The sequence below is a fragment of the Biomphalaria glabrata genome, chromosome 7 (genome assembly GCF_947242115.1).
Source record: "Biomphalaria glabrata chromosome 7, xgBioGlab47.1, whole genome shotgun sequence".
In the NCBI taxonomy this organism is placed as follows: Eukaryota; Metazoa; Mollusca; class Gastropoda; family Planorbidae; genus Biomphalaria; species Biomphalaria glabrata.
This window is the reverse complement of record NC_074717.1, coordinates 15,430,661-15,448,248: the sequence shown is the minus strand read 5'-3', so window position 1 is coordinate 15,448,248 and position 17,588 is coordinate 15,430,661. Positions and strand designations below refer to the sequence as shown.

Here is a 17,588-nt window from a genome sequence, read left to right as displayed (position 1 = left end):
TTTTTGTGCACTGCAGAAATTCTATCTTTAGGATTCGAATAAGAGATTGAGCCTTTTCAAAACAATTAGATCAATTATAAGACATCAGTTAGGCCAGGGGAGGCGCGGTGGCTGAGCGGTAAAGCGCTTTGGCTTCTGAACCGGGGGGTCCCGGGTTCGAATCCTTTTTCTTTTTTTTTTCTTTTTTTTTCAGGATACGGGTTCGAATCCTGGTGCAGACTGGGATTGTCAACTTTGGAATCTTTGGGCTCCTCTGAGTCCACTCAGCTCTAATGTGTATCTGACATTAGTTGGGGAAAAGTAAAGGCGGTTGGTCGTTGTGCTGGCTACATGACACCCTCGTTGACCGTAGGCCACAAAAGCAGATGAACTTTACATCATCTGCCTTATAGACCTAGTTAGGCCAGGTTCACATCTAACATTACATTCACTTTCATCTCCCATCCTTTGATCTGCTGGACCTTTGGGGCACTACACAAGATTTGTTAACCTTCTTTCTCCATTCTTATCTCTCGTTTGTCTTTGATATAATTTCATTCGGATGTTCTTTCTGAAAATATTGAAACCTGCCTGGGTGGACCACTTCGGGGGCCGATTTTGAGTTTGTGTTTCCACACAAACTGTCTTTTGTAACCTTGTTTTTTGTTCAGAACGATCGTAAAGAGCTTCAGCACGCAAAATATTTTTCTTGTGACGCCTCTCCTTCCCTACACAAATTAACATTCGCTCCTCCCCAATAGTAGTGTCCATTAAGGAACGAGCTTGCGCCGTTTCATGATTCTTGATTTAAGGACAGGATTTTACCCTGAGGCCAGGCTCTTCATCGTCCCTCCCATCAAAAAGATGGACATTTAATCAAACCTGTCTATTACGAGACACGTCTCCTTGAACTCTACCTGTGTTCCCCACTCCCATCAAATAGATGAATATTTAATCACACCTGTCTATTGAGAGACTCGTCTCCTTGAACCCTACCTGTGTTCCCCACTCCCATCAAATAGATGAATATTTAATCACACCTGTCTATTGAGAGACTCGTCTCCTTGAACATTACCTGTGTTCCCCACTCCCATCAAATAGATGAATATTTAATCACACCTGTCTATTGAGAGACTCGTCTCCTTGAACCCTACCTGTGTACCCCTCTCCCGTCAAATAGATGGATATTTAATGACACCTGTCTATTGAGAGACATGTCTCCTTGAACCCTACTTGTGTTCCCCGGCCAGGACTAAAAGTGGTCCTTATCGTATCACGCTAGACCAGGCGTCGGCAACCTTTTGAGTCGGAAGAGCCAAAAATTAGAATTTACAAAATTTTAAAGTTTTTAAAGAGCCACATTTTTTCTTGCCAACAATAAATATTACTCACAAACTCTTTTTATTTTTATTCCTATAAATATAGTGTTTTCCACTACAAATTAGATAATATATGTGGCGTTATAAGATAATTATTTTTAATTCGGTAACAAATAAAGCAATTAAATATTTACTTACAACACTAACTTGTACTTCAATAACAAACAATTGAACAAACAAATTCAATTGGAGCGATGGCTTTGCAAGGTTTTAGAAAGTTTGGGTAGATTAGGCTCATAACTTGTTGTTTTTAGTTTCAAACACGACTCTAAATTTTCATTTGTTGAGTTGGCTTCTTACTTTACTTTTAATTATATTTATACAAGAGAACGCTTTCTTGCACGAATATGTCGATCCAAAGATGTAGCAATCTGGAAGACTATTCAACTCATCAACTCGCGGCATTTCTTTGAAAGCTGTCCACTTTTGTTGCGTTACGTACACACATTTCTGGATCTCCAACACTTCCAACTTGATTTCAACTCTGTAAATTTTCCACCCCACAAAACTTTACTTTTTAAATTGAGCTATTGCATTTCTAGAGATCCAGTATCAATTTGAAATGGATCAATGTGGATTTCGTTACTATTTGTTTTGAAATGGTGTACCAGGAATGCTAGAATAGTTTAGTTGGTTTTGAACTGCTCAAATTTATCAAGAAATTCATCTTAGATTTTTTTATAACTGTGCTGAAGTAATTCGTGTCAAATGTACTGATTTTATCGCGGTACTGCTTTAGAAAATGAAGTAACTTGCCGCTCTGAATATCTTCTACAAAAATAATTTTTTCTTCAAAACAAAACAATTCGGCTGGTTTTTACTTTCCTTGCAGCTATAAATTCAGCTCATTTAATTTCGATGTTATATCCACCATAAAGAAAAATGCTTGCAATCATTTGACGTTCTCTAATTCAGGGTGATTAATGCATTTATCATTTAGGAATGTATTTATTTCATTCAAGCACAAAGCAAAACGTTTCAACCTTTGGAAAGCCATCGCATTTTGTTGGGAAGAAGGAGGTCGGGATACTGAGCCTCCATTTATTTAAGAAGTCTTTAAACTGACGATGGTAGAGTGCTTTTGACAACATGCTGTTAACAATCTTGATTACCAAATTTATGACCTCAACAATTTAGCTGAAAATTTTGGGCACAAAGCGCTTCTTGGTGTATTTTGCAGTGAAACTTAAGAATTTCGCGGTTTATTTTGCTCCGAAGATTCGTTGTTGCCCCTTTATTTTTTCCTGTCATACATCTGGCTCCATCTTTTGTTATTGAAAAGATTTTATTTAAAGTGATCTTAATGTCTTCAAGGTATTTATCTTCTTGTTTGTCACGAGAGTGGTAGCAATCCTAGAGTTTCTTCTTTTGGACCATTGGGAAGACATATACCTGACATAATGGACAACTAGTGCCGTGTCTTTAAGTCGCAAGACTCATCTATAGCAAGTGATAAGACAGACGAAAGTTGGATATCTTCCGCCTGCAAATCTGTTACATTTGAATACAATTGAGCTATTCTATCTTGTTCTGTTTAAGCGAATAGTGGCAAATCTTAGATTTTTTTTTTCAAAATTTCTGGCTTGTTTTTGAAATCATGAATCAGTTCTTCAGATGCATGTCTAAAGCAGTCTTTCAGATACTCACCATCTGTAAATGGTTTGCCTTTTTCCGAAATTTCTAGTGCAACCGCAAAGCTCGCCATATTAGCATTACTTGTACACTGCCTCTAACTTTGAGAAGATAATCGCTTCTAACTCATTGACTTGAAACAACAAACTATTCGTAACAGCCAAAGCACGTGGTGAAGATGCTAATTCGTCTTGCGTCGAAAGCGAATTAAAACCAACTTAGAAACATCCGACAACGGCCGAGAGCTTCCGACGACTGACAACAGTGAGGACGCGTGTAATGTGGGATGGGTGTAGTGAAAAGCGAGTACAAGTGGCTGATAGACATAATCAGTGCCTAATTCTCGTTAAAATATTCAGAACTATTTGAAAAAATGTTTCGATAAAATAAATAATTGCGTATAGAACACACCCAAAGAGCCGCATGTGGCTCGCGAGCCGCAGGTTGCCGACCCCGGCGCTAGACTGCACCACCACTATCCGTGTATGAGCAGCCCAGATACCTCCCCCGTTAAAAACGGCATGGCGGATGAGACTTTCAAGGCATGTTCCCTAGAACGGGGGCCCACTGGAGGACATTTTCTTGTTAGCCTTTCTCTCTCCTCGTCGTTTCCATAAAGGTACCAAGCTGAGGCTGGGAAAAAAAAAGTCATCCCTTCACAGATACTGACAACGTTTTTAACTGAATGTCACACACACACACACACAAACACACACACACACACAAACAACAACAACATAAAGAAAAAAACTATTAACTCAAAAAATTTACCGAAAACTTCAAGTCAACTGTATAGATATTTGGGTGCCGTAGACAAAATGCTTTCGTGGGAAGACCATCTTGAAAATCTAGCAAAGCAATTCGCACAACTTGTAAAAATTAAACAGCTTTAACATTCTGGTTCATTTTGGCTGTGCGATGAGACAAAATCTGCTAACATATTGACTTGTTGCCATGGGAAAGTATCATTCAAACTGTTGCGTCACTTGTACATTTTTATATAAATACTTCAAAAACACAAAGCTCAGTTTGGATCAGATATGTAATTGTATTATATAAATATAATTAAATATGTGATTGACCTAGACATAATAAATCTGTGCGATTAGAAATATTTTTACCAATTGTTTTTGTTTAACTTTTAGCTTTCTCAATGCGCTATGATCCTATCACGTGTCTGGGCCAGTTGGGAAAGGGAGAGGAAAGAAGGCGGTATCTTGGTGAATGTTGACATATCGTTTTTTTTTTTAATGCATAAAAATGTTCTCTTGGGCTCAAGAATCGTAATTCAACTTATACCACCACATCTGTCAAGTACGATTTCTTTCCGTTGTTCAAGATACCCGGTACCACTCAAAATTATTAATTACCAATAGTTAATTAACTTATTGGTTATTTTTTTAAATTGATTCTTGTGTTGTCAGGTAAAGGAAATAATTGTGCAAAATTTCAGCTTAATCCGAGATTGGGTTGGGAGAAATAGGCTACAGACAGACAGAGGGAGTTTCTCTAAGCTTTGTTAAAAGATCGTAAACAAACACGCTCAAGTTTCTCTAAGCTTTGTTAAAAGATCGTAAACAAACACGCTCAAGTTTCTCTAAGCTTTGTTAAAAGATCGTAAACAAACACGCTCAAGTTTCTCTAAGCTTTGTTAAAAGATCGTAAACAAACACGCTCAAGTTTCTCTAAGCTTTGTTAAAAGATCGTAAACAAACACGCTCAAGTTTCTATAAGCTTTGTTAAAAGATCGTAAACAAACACGCTCAAGTTTCTATAAGCTTTGTTAAAAGATCGTAAACAAACACGCTCAGCCCTACAATATTTGAATGAATTTCTTCAACGATGTCTCAAAAGTCGGAAAAATATAAGAAGACAATCGCCACCCTCTCCAGCATTACCAAGTCATGTCGTCGTGGGCGACTTGTGCTCATTAAGGCAAGAACCGAATAGTACAAAGCCTTGTTTGTTCCTTACTTTGTCAGACTGTATCAGCGCTACTCGCTGACTAGGGAATGTCAAAAGGACCAAGACGCCTGTGTGTATTCACTCAAGAACTTCTCTGTATGTTGCGTCTGTTCTATTTTATGGAATGTTGTTTTTTGTTTCTTTTATAAAGAGTCCTTGTCATCTCAACAAAACTTCCAATAAAGATCAATAGAGCAGTTTTAGTCTAAATCGCGATCATAGCAAATGCAGGCCCAGGAAATGAAGCCCGCTTTCCTTCTTCTTGTCGCCTGTAAGGATACTACCAGCATGAACATATTTTTTTATATGTTTTCAGACAAATCTATTGTCATGTGCAGCATATAGTAATGTACAGTTGTGCATTTTTTCTTAATGCCTACTCATGGGCCTACTATTAACTCACAATTTCGTCAAAGTAAAAAATTATATATTTTTTCGAACTTTTCATTATCCCATCAAGCTGAAACCTAAACTCGTGTTGTGTGCCAAGACATTGGATTAAAATTTCAGAAAGATCACTTAACGTCTACTCTAAGACTAGAAATAAGTAACTACAACCTCATAGAAAATATAATAGAGGAATTGATTTAAAAAAAATATATAATCCGTTTTTATTGCTAAAGCTAATTTACACATTAAAAGTTATATCTACTCATTTTCTTTATTTTATTTTGGCTTTTAATGTTTCCTAACTCATTGAATTAGCGTTGAAAAGCATTTAATGGCAATAGTCTATACTAAAAAAGTTTCTGACAAAGTGAATGCTAGCTATATTGTACACAGACAGACTTTTAGTTTGTTTATTTACCTCAGCCCATCACGCCTACGCTGCTTATCTGAATCGTAAATAAGCTCCTCATTTCCATAGTGTCTATCGAACACCAAATCCAATTTTTGGCTTGGTTGGCGAGAAGTGAGATTTGAACATACAACATTTGGTGGGGCTGATCAGGAAATGATGGGAGACAACTTCCTTTATTTTGTGCAAACTGGAATTAGAATAGGGCTATATGTGAACTATTAGTGTAAATGGAAGCTATTTAATGGTAATTAAAATACAGCGCTTTCTCAGTTCTTTCTCAGAATCTACCTTTTCAGAATTCAAATGTCTGTGATGAATGCTGATCTTCATTGATTTTATTTCTAGTATTAGACCTAGAGACGTTTCTTCAACAAAGATTATTACGTCTAAACTCTATTACGTCTAAACTCTCTCTTGTGTTCAATCTTATACGTTAACTAATGAGCATAGACATATATAGGCCCCATGGAGTAGTGCTATATTATTACATAGCATTTTCCAAACTGTGTTCTTCGAACTACTGGAGTAATTCAATAGTAGACCCAGAGGTGAATACATTCCTAAATAGATCTAAATGCAGAAAAAAAGTTTTGTTTTCTTAGGTCTCTCGATAAAGGGGAAAAATATCACTAGATGTAGCTTCTGTCGATAATTTGAAACAAAACCATTCAATGATTTCTCGTTAAGTTTGTTTGGAGAGTACCACAATAATCTTATTATGATGCAACAAAATCAAAGTTTATATATTAGAATTCAGCTTACCAATATTGTCCCCGAAAGTGCTATTTCGCCACAGCTTGCCGCACCAATGGCTGTTTGGTGCTAAGATAAAATCGAAAAGCAAGCTTCTTGCCTGCATCTGCCAATACAATCAAAATAAAGCCTTCAACATAATGCGATTCGCAAGCTGGAACATATGGCAAATGTGTTCTGACCTAAATACTGATCCAGAACTCGTCACTGACATGCGTCAAACTGCCATCATTGACAGAGAATTCAACAAATATTAAACGTTGGTGTAGCTTGTTTGCAAGAATCAGACTGGCAGACTGTGGATCTCTTACACAAGGCAACTGTACTGGCAAGAGAAGTCAAAACAAAGCCACAGATGGCTTTGAATTAATTGCAGAGACAACCTCTTTCCCTGCATTGCGATGTTTTCCGTAGGCAATGAAATGGTAGGCCTTAATAATCTACTAGAAATTCTAGCAACATTTTGAGAAAAAAACAAAGCAAATATTGTCACCAAATACCAGGAGAGGTGAGGTTCAAGCCCTCCCCACTCAATTATAAAGAACTAAATCAAAACTGTAGCTATCACAATCCCACCCCCCTCCCTCCAAAAAAAAACAACGACTTTAAACAATTAAAGAACAAGCCTACCCCAAATAAAACATTACAGGTTAAAGATGCCCAACATGTGACCGAAGTTGTGTATCAAGGATTGGCCTCTTATTAGTCACATGACAAGATGCAAAAGGAAAAAATTGTCTTTCGAGACGTAAATTTTCACAGAATTCTTAAAGACTCTGTAAACCCCAAAGCTTTAAGCTTATAGCCTTCTTTGAGAGCCTTTATACTCTCAAGAGGAATCGTTGACAATGTAATGTTTTAATTAATATGATCTTTTTTTTTTGTTGTCAATATTATTAATGAGAAACCGAATTTGTAAAAAAAAAAATCAGTGTTAGTGTAACAAGCAACAGAACACTCACTGAACAAAAATACCCAGGCTTGTAAACATTAAAAACTACTGGATGTCTGGTGACTACTTATTACTAAAAAAAAATGTGTATTAATCGATAAGTGTAACTCACTGCTTACTTATCATTTCTGAACAAAACTTTTTTTTTTTTAATCTATAGATATGTTAAGAGATGTTTTAAATGACTTGCTTTCCATTATGGAATATAGTCTTTTATCATCATTTGACTTACAATAGTTTTATACTATTAATAAACCTAAAGATAATCTGAACTATTTGTATTTTAAATGTTTATCAAATCTCGATCAAGAGCTATATATATTAGTATATAGAAAGGCTATGAGAAATCTTCTTTAAATTTTTTGTAATAGACTAGCAAGAAATTGAAGCCAGTTAATTTTCATGTTTTTTCAGCCAAACAATTATTAATTTCTCTTGACATGCTACTTGTTCTTGATGCCCATGCTGAACTGGAGCTTTGGATATGTATTGTTTTATCTTTAAGACCATTTAACAACCTTAAAAGAATGCTTGATATCATGTACTAAAAAATCCCCCAATAGCATTAGTTCTGCACAACAAATTAAACACTGAAAATAAATACACTTTGTCAATTTTTTTAATTTTTTTTTTGGGGGGGGGGATGTGTAAGGGAAGGGGACATGTATTTTGTTTAATGTAAACTATTCCCATCAGTATGACAATACAAAAAATAGAGGAGGGTGCCACTAGTTAACTAAATACTTTTTTTTCTTAGGTTGGTGACAAAGTAATTGCATTCTCTGACTACAAGGCCTGGTCAGAACTTGTGGCTGTGTCAGCTAATTATGTTTACAAGGTTGGTGACAATTTGAGCTTCCATGATGGTGCTGCTCTGCTTATGAACTTTGTTGTGGCCTACATTATTTTATTTGATTTGGCTGGAGTTAGAGAAGGACAGTCCATACTGGCACATTCTCTTGGAGGTGGAGTTGTAAGCCATTTTTTTTAATTTTTAAAATGTTTTTGTTTTAGATTTTAAAAAATTTAAATCTATACTTGAATATTGTTTATTCTGGAGTCTAAGACTGAAATCAGTTTGCTAAATATTTAACAATCAAGTTATATAGTTATCACACTAATAGCATTACAATTCATAATAACATGAATAAATAAATAGTCATGCATTTAGTATTATTTCATTATTGAATAGCCTGAACATAGGAATAGTATGATGTTCTATCTGCACAGGGCCAAGCTATAATACAGCTTGCTAACACTATACCAAATGTGACTATTTTTGGCACTGCTTCTTCTCATAAACATGAAGCCATCAAGTCTAAAGGCAATGTTGCTCATCTCTTTGACCACAATGCAGACTATACTCAAGCCATTAGAAAGTAAGAAATGTACATTTTTTGACAAAGTTATATATATATATATATATCATCAAATGCTTGTACATTATTTTATTACTTGTTGAATAAGATTGAAGAAAAATTATTCCTTTCATATAATCAAATGAGAATCTATAAAAAGAACAACTAGCAAAAGCAATGAAAAAAAAAAGAAACAAGTAATGAAGGTAAAAAAAGGGATAACTACAAAATTGATTTCTTACTACAAAGAAAATAATGTTTAAAAGGGTTTTTGTAAATTTTGTTTTTGTAGATGCATAATGCAGATTATCTTTGACCTATAAACTTTCACAATAATTTTTCAATATTCAATTTTTAAAATTTCACTATATATCAATATTTTTGAACACTTTAGAAATTCTTTTAAAAATGTATTCTTTATGCAGTTATATAATTAGGAATAAGAAGCTTCTATTACATTAAGATTTTTTTCAGATAGTACATCACTTGACAATGAATCACTCCATTGGTTTGTTTGATCACTTTAAATTAACTAACAAATTTCCAATTGAAACTTTATGTGTTTATTCATCAAAATAACTAAAATTGTTACACTGTTCTCCTTTAAGCTGGCCAAAGAAGATCAACTTTGGCATGGGGTTGCTTTATTAACATTTTGCGCTCACTGGCATAGAGGAAAGTAGCTGGCACCAGACTGCCTCTGAAAGAGACAGTTGGAGATTGAAAGAAAAGCCCTTATTGAAGACAAGTTGCAAATAGGAAAATAAATTGGTGGTGCTGCTGGTGGTGGACAATGGCTTTGTAAGCACAAGATGCAGAAAATATGCAGGTGGCAACTGGGTTTGAAACACTACATTCACCCTTAATCTTCAGAATCTAAAATAGTTGGGGTTTTTTGGTCCTTAGAGTTAAACTAGCAATTGATTTGTTTTGATTATTTTTTCTGTGTCTATCTACCAGAGAATCATCTGATGGTGTGGATATTGTCTTGGATTGTCTGTGTGGAGATGATACTAATAAAGGCATTGCTCTGTTGAGACCAATGGGAAAGTACATACTCTATGGTAAGACTACCATCAGCTGCTAAAAATACTGTTTAAAAAATTCTTACCTTATAAAAACAAAATAATTACAATAGCTATAATATATATATATATATATATATATATATATATATATATATATAATTAAAAACATTATAGATTTAATAATTAACCATACTCAGCAGAAATTTAATGTTAAATTGTTTAGCAAAAAAAGGTGGTAATAACTACTGTGTCTACCATAAGAGAAGTTTAATTTGTTTACTTGGAAAGGTCAATTGGCTAGCTAACAGAATTACACATCAATATACTCCTTTTAATAACTATGCATTATTCTCTAGTTATAATCTCTTAGCTTTGCAGTATAATTAATTTTTAAAAAGTTGCACATAATTTTAACAGAATTTTTAAACTGTTTATGTAACTCTGGAAACAGATGGTTTATGAATGGTCACAGATTTTCATGATTAATACAAAATACTGAATAAATCAGTGAAATGTACAAGTTAACTGAGGTGGCTAACAAAATGCAATTATAATGTTAGGATTTTAGTAGCAATATATTATTATCAATTAGAAAAATGAGTAAGAATGGAAAAAAAATCTATGAAGGTCAAAGTATTCTGAGCAACAACATTGCATAAACTTTTGAAAAGAACTCTTGTGCTTAAATGGGATACTTGAATATTATTTGTAACAAATTAGTCTTGTCATCTTTCCCCCTCCTTTATAACATTTACTTAAGCTTTTAAAAATAAAAAAAGTAATGTTCCCATTTCAGACCTTGCAATCTATAGGTAGGATGATGTAAAGGTCATCTGTTTCTCTGGCCCACAGTTAATGAGTGTATCATGTGGCCAGTAAAACAACCTACCACCTTTAATTTTTCCCATCAGGTACCCTTTAGAGTTGGGTGGACTGAGTCATTCAATGGTTCTAAATTTAAATGATAAAATATAACTACAAAATATGTAATGACAAAAACAGAAGTTTGAAAAAAAAAAGACAGAAACCCCTCTGATTGACAATTAAACATAAAACAATATTATTGTCTTGAATAACAAACAAAATATAATATTGATGCTATCAAAACTTTTGCTGAGAAGGTTGCATAGGATAGTTTGTAGATAGTTGTTTCACTTCAGCTTATAGTTTGTAGATAGTTGTTTCACTTCAGCTTATCAGTTAATTGATCAGATACACTGAATTAACAACATGTAATGTTTAGAAAATTAGAAAGTCAATATTAACCCAATTAACCCTAGGATGTGTTGTCTACAGATAAATTTTAATATTGTTATGTAGAGATGCCAGTTGCAATTTATAAAAACTTTCCTATAAAAAAGCTCATTATGTCTTGTAGAGAACGAGAATGTGATAACCCTTTTTTTTTTATAGTGAAAAACTGATGTGTATAACATTTTACAAAGCTTATATCAACCCATTTTGTTCTTCTGTCAGTCTGATACAAATTTTGAACACATTATTTCTCCCATTTCCCATTCTTGGATCAAGTTGAAATTTTGCACAATTTTATTGTTGAAGACAACAGGTGAATCAATAAAAAAATCTTCAGGCGCTAACATCTTCTATTAAGTGCGGCCAATTGGGGGAAAATCCTTAGATATTAGGGTTAGCTGTGAAAATCAAATAATCAGCTTCGGACCAACTGAAGGATGAGGTGGGGTATTCCACTGGTTAGGATATTCACAATAAACAACTAAAAAATCTAGGGAAATTGTTGCAAAAAGGGAGTATAGGACACTTCAACTCTAAACCCAGGTAGATGAAGCTCATTAACTTGGGATAGTAATTCAATTGCTGTCTTACCAATTATCATGGTTACTTAAAGGCTCTGGGAGCACATCCAGAAAGAAAAAGCAGGCTGAGGTCATTGGGCATAACACATTGTCATCTATGTTGACAAAAATTAGAACAAAGAAGAAGAAGAAAACAAAAAAAAACAACAAGTACTCGAGATATCAAACAAAATAATTAATTATCAACAGTTAATTAACTAATTGGTTAATTTTTAAAATTGATTCTTGTATTGTCAGGTAAAAGAAATGATAATGCAAAATTTCAGCTTGATCCAAGATTGGGTGTTAGAGAAATAACATACCATGTACAAACTTTTTACAAGACAGACAGACAGACAGAGTGACTTGATATAGGCTTTTTAAAATATTAACTAAATAGTTAATTAAATAATGGTAATTAATAAATTAAGTTTCATATGAAAAATAGGAAATAATTCTTTCAGTATTGAGAAAGATAGACGTAAATATGGAGTTCTCTTTAGTTTTTTTTATAATATATTTTGCTTGTTTACTTATTTTGTATGAGAATTTTTAAAATGAAAGTGCTCTTACCCCCAGTGCATAAGCCCCCACCCAGGAACTTTAGTATTTTTTTAAGCTTTTTAATATTCTAAAGGTATTTCAGCATCTGGAAAAGTCACTCTAATTAGTGCCAATGCCCCCACACTATGCTCGCTTCAGGAGGACAAAGACAATTTTTATGAAGACCTCAAAGAAGCCATTGCAAACATTCCTCAAAAAGAACATATGATGCCAAAACCCTAGGTGACTTCAATGCCAGAGTAGGAGCAGATCACACTACCAGGCCAGACTGCCTTGGGCTTTTTGGAATCGGAAAGATGAATGAGAACGGACAAAGACTGCCTGAATTCTGCACATACCATAAACTCTGCTCTACCAACACATATTTCAGAACAAAACCACAGCACTGTGTCTCATGGAGGCACCCTAGGTCTGGGCACTGGCACCAGCTGGATATGATACTGACACGAAAAAAGGACATTGGAAATATACTGCTGACACGTAGCTACCAAAGCACGGATTGTGATACTGATCATACTTTAGTGTCCTGCCGGACAAGACTGCTGCCAACTAAGATCCACACATCACAGGGAAAAAGAAAATCACGCCTGAATACCACTAGCACAAAAAATCCTGATCTATGCACTGAATTTGAGAACAAATTAGAGGAAGCTTTTAAAAACTTCTCTGTGACTGAGGTAGAAAAAAGCTGGACGTTTATGCGTGATACAATCTACCAAATATCATCACTGGTCTTAGGAAACAAAACCAAGAAAAGCGAAGACTGGTTTGAAGCTAGTCTACCAGAAATGGAAACAGCCACTACGAACAAGAGAGCAGCCATGCTAATCTACAAGAAGGATCCCACTCCAAGCAACTTAAAAAGGCTCAGAGCTGCACGTAACAATGCCCAAAGAGTAGCGAGACAATGTGCTAACAAATACTGGCAGGAGCTATGCGAAGATATTCAATCTTGTGCCGACTGTGGTAACATAAGAGGACTATATGAGGGCATGAGAAAAGCCTTTGGACCTCACACCAGCAAGTGTGCTTGCTTAAGTCAAAAGATGGCTCAATCATCAGTGATCGTGCGCTGCAAATGGAGCGATGGGTGGAACACTATGCAGAACTTTACCAGATTGAAAACGCCATCTCACCAAATGCTGTTTCCAACTTTCCATCACTTCCAGTTTTTACGGAATTAGATGAAACGCCCTCAGTAAAGGAGCTGAGCATAGCCATTGACATGCTTGCACATGGGAAAACACCCGGAGGAGATGGCATTCCTGCTGAAGTCATTCAGGCTGGAAAACATGCCCTAATAAAACCACTCCATGAACTGCTAAGCTTGTGCTGGGAACAAGGAATGGTCCCCCAGGAATTGAAAGACTCCAACATAGTTACAATTTATAAAAATAAAGCCGACCGCTCTGATTGAAAACTAGTGTCAGCTTTTCACGAAAATATGCAGGGCACCGTTCAGTTTGAAAGTTCTTCCTCCAGGCCATTCTCTATCAAGAGGGGTGTAAAACAAGGATGTGTACTGGCCCCTACACTATTTGGCATCTTCTTCTCAGTCGTACTAACCAGTGCTTTTAAATCCATGGAAGACCGAATATATATCCATAGCTGATCCGATGGACGGCTTTTTAACCTGGCACGTCTTAAAGCCAAAACGAAAAGGCGTCGTATCTTGATAAGGGAGCTGCTGTTTGCCGATGATGCGGCACTCGTATCTCACTCACAAGGAGGTCTACAGAAGCTAGTGAACGCCTTAGCAGTTGCTTGTCAAGAGTTTAGCCTTACTATTAGTCTCTCCAAGACCGAAATCCTGGCACAAGACCACACCATTTCAGTGGTGCAGGAATTTACCTACTTGGGTTCAACAATTGTCAGTAACCTAGACTTAGACATCGAGCTGACAAAAAGGATAGGAAAAGCTACCACAGTATTGGCAGAACTCTCCAAGCACGTCTGGGAAAATGGTAAATTGACCACAGCGACCAAAATCCTAGTCTACAACGCCTGTGTTGTGAGCACTCTCCTTTATGGCAATGAAAGCTGGTCAACATACATGTACCAAGAGCACAGATTGAATAGTTTCCACTTGCGCTGCCTGAGACGCATAATGGGCATCTCTTGGAGGGACCATGTCTCCAATCAGGAAGTTTTGAGATTGGCCAATATGAACAGCATGACACTAAGAAGATTACGCTGGCTTGGACATGTCACCCGCATGCCAGATGGTAGAATCCCGAAAGATATCTTATATGCTGAGCTTGTGGAAGGAGTCAGACCCAAGGGCCGCCCAAGACTAACATATAGAGATGTCTGCAAGCGAGACATGAGAGCCACAGGCATCAGCGAAAATATGTGGGAAAACATAGCCAAAGACCGGAGTGCATGGAGACAGACTGTGCGTGCTGGGACAACCCTTGCTGAGAACAAAAGAATTGAAGCGGCCTTAATCAAGAGGGAAAAAAAGAAAGCTGCCCTGCCCGCTAGCCCTGAATCAGAGGCATACACATGTATGAATTGTGGCAAAGTCTGCCGTTCTAGAATTGGCTTGATTAGCCACACCAGATTCTGCCCCGTCTGAAGATTAAGCCAAAACCAGTGACTCTTTTGGGCGCATCCATTGCCTTTCGAGACAAAAGGAGCCATATATATATTTCAAACTAGACATATTGTTTTATTTGTTTTATTTTTTTATTACTATTAGATCTTTAATATTTCTTTTCAACTTTTTAAAAATATTTTATTTTATTCAGAACTAACTCTATTTGCTTTGGGAAAGTGAAAGATTTATCATCAAAAATAGAGTTGATTGTGTTATTGTACCATTTCCATGCAAATTAATTTTTTTTTTGGATAGTGAAGCTATGGCTAAGTGTCTGCCTGAATAGAATTCTTCTTCTTCATCGTTCTCATTGTTATGTTGGAGTGTTCATATGACTAGACCAATACATGAGATAAACTGCGCAGTGGTTTCCAAATCAGGGAGCTCTCCATATAGTTTTCTTTCTATTGGGGTGATTTGGGGCCAATGTCTTATATGGGCCTCTTGATAAAGAGAGCAGTTTTGGAGGACGTGGTCGGCATTCTCTGGTGATACTCCACATGGGCAGATTTCACTGGCTCCAATTTTGAGCTTCCGGTACATGTGTTGTCGCATTCTGTTGTGTCCGGTCCTGAGTCAAAAGATTAGACGTTGGTCTTGTCGGGATAGCTTATAGTAAGCATCATCTTTCTTGTGATTTGGATGAGAGCTCGTCCATTTCTCATTTATTTTGTTTACAATTAATTTCTTCTGGATAGAGTGCAGAGTTTACTTGTGAGTTTGTTCTCCCACTCTTGGCGAGTGTGTCAGCCTTCTCATTTCCTGCTAGTTGTATGTGAGCTGGTATCCATTGAATAACAGTTTTTTTGCTGTTGTTGTTGAGCTTTGTAAGTGCTGTTCTGAGGTTTTTAATATAAGAGAAATCAGAGTTTTGCAAGCTTTGGAGGGTTGTTTTTGCATCGGTTAGCAAGACAATCTGACTGTGTGGGGAACTTGGATGATTTGCTAGCATGGTAGCAGCTAGTGCTAGTGCTTCCCTTTCTGCTCTGTGACTGTCAGAGAGCTCTCCAGTTGCAATGGATTTTTCTAGTTTTCCTCCATCTGGCCATTCGATAAGTATTCCAGCTCCTCCATTTGTGGTGGCTTTATGGGATGAGCCATCCGTGTAAACTCTGATCCACTGATTGCTAGGGTAATTGGTATGTAGAAAACAGTTCACTATTTCCTTGAGCTCTGTTGGTCTGTAATCAGATTTTCTTTTTATGTTTTCAATATTGTCCCTTATAGTAGGAAGAGGGCTTTCGTCCCAGGGTGGAGATTCGTTATAGTGTATCGAGGATTCCAGAGTAATTTTTTCAAGTTGGTGTTTCTTTTTTAGGTTTAGAGATTCCTGTATGAAATTGGTCCTTTTGAGACGTTTTTTTGTGCCAGTTTTGTGGATTTTTGTTCTGAGTGGGTGCCTTTCCTAGGTTTCCAATTTAGTGAATTGGGAAAGGGTTAGGGTTAGGGGTTAGGGTTAGGATTTTTATTTCTCTTCTTTCATCCAGAGAGATCAGGGCAGCGGTTTCCTCCATAGCTCTTATGGGTGTTGGTTTGATTGCTCCTGTCAATATCCTTAGACCAATATATTGAACCTTGTCTATTTTCCTTAGGTTGGTTTGGGCTGCTGAGCACCATGCTGAGGCACCATATTCTAGTACAGGTCTTACATAACTGGTATAGGTCTTTTTCAGGATGTTGTGATTAGCTCCCCAATCTGTGCCAGCTAATTTTTTTCAGGAGGGATAGTCTCTGGGTGCCTTTACTCTGTGTTTTATCTATTCGGTTTTTCCAGGTTAGTCTCGGGTCATAGGTGACTCCAAGATATGTAGGGCTGTCATTTTTTTCTAAAGCTTCCTTATCTAATGTTAATTTTATTGTTTGTTGTTTTGTTGACAGTGAGAATATGGTATATGTCTTTTTTGTGTTAATGGACATGCCCCAGTCTTTGGACCAATTATTGAGTATAGAATAGAATTAATATTTAAATAATTTTTGTTTTTTTGCATTCATGGACCTTTAATTCTATACAAATATATCATTTTCCAATAACAAACACAAAGTTATATAAGTTTAATTCAAGCATTTTTTTTTTTGCAATCCAAATGTGTTAAAATACTAATTCTGTCCAAATTTGGAAAATAATTCCAGAGTCAAAGAGTTAACTTTGACTAGATTAGTCAAATGAATTTTTATTTTTCCAATGTTGACTAGTTTTCTAATAATACTAATTTTGTATAACGAATAATTATTTCTATATTTGACTTTTATAATTTATCTGTTGACTAGGTTCATCAAATATTGTGTCTGGAGAAACAAGAAGTATCTTTAGCTTTGCCAAGTCTGTAAGTATTTTGTTCAGGGCCAAAATAAATGACTTAATACATTTAACACATTTTGTATTCACTTCTGTTGTTTATCAAAAGAGACTAAAGAAAAAAAGTGTGATCCGTGAAACTTGTTCCCTTGCTTCTTATGCCAGTGACTTTGTTTTCAGTGAACTTATGGTCTCATTGTTAACCCTTGATGTTGCTTTCTTCAAGTGTCCGAGTCCCTATATTTATTAAATGTTATTATTATCAAACATTATGATTTAGTTCATTATTTATAGCTAAGATTGACACACAACAATAAGTCTCTCAAATATATACTGAAATCCAAATATTTAAAATTGATGAAATCTGTTTTTATTGTTTGGAATAAATATTTTAGGCTTTTAATTCTTTTTTTTTTTTTTATATGACAAAGTTGTGTAGGGTACAGGCTAACTTTTTAAATCTACAA

At 35.8% G+C, this 17,588-nt stretch overlaps 1 protein-coding gene across 3 annotated transcripts in view; it reads left to right on the top strand.

Moving 5' to 3' along the window:
- Nucleotides 1-17,588, top strand: part of LOC106069657 (synaptic vesicle membrane protein VAT-1 homolog-like) — a 42,326-nt gene that overhangs the window by 11,603 nt on the left and 13,135 nt on the right. For all 3 annotated transcript variants that reach the window (XM_013229358.2, XM_013229377.2, XM_013229367.2), the window contains exons 4-7: nucleotides 8,220-8,435; nucleotides 8,693-8,841; nucleotides 9,781-9,884; nucleotides 17,094-17,149. In XM_013229358.2, the coding sequence (XP_013084812.1) occupies nucleotides 8,220-8,435; nucleotides 8,693-8,841; nucleotides 9,781-9,884; nucleotides 17,094-17,149 (525 nt within the window). The remainder of the gene's footprint in view (nucleotides 1-8,219; nucleotides 8,436-8,692; nucleotides 8,842-9,780; nucleotides 9,885-17,093; nucleotides 17,150-17,588) is intronic.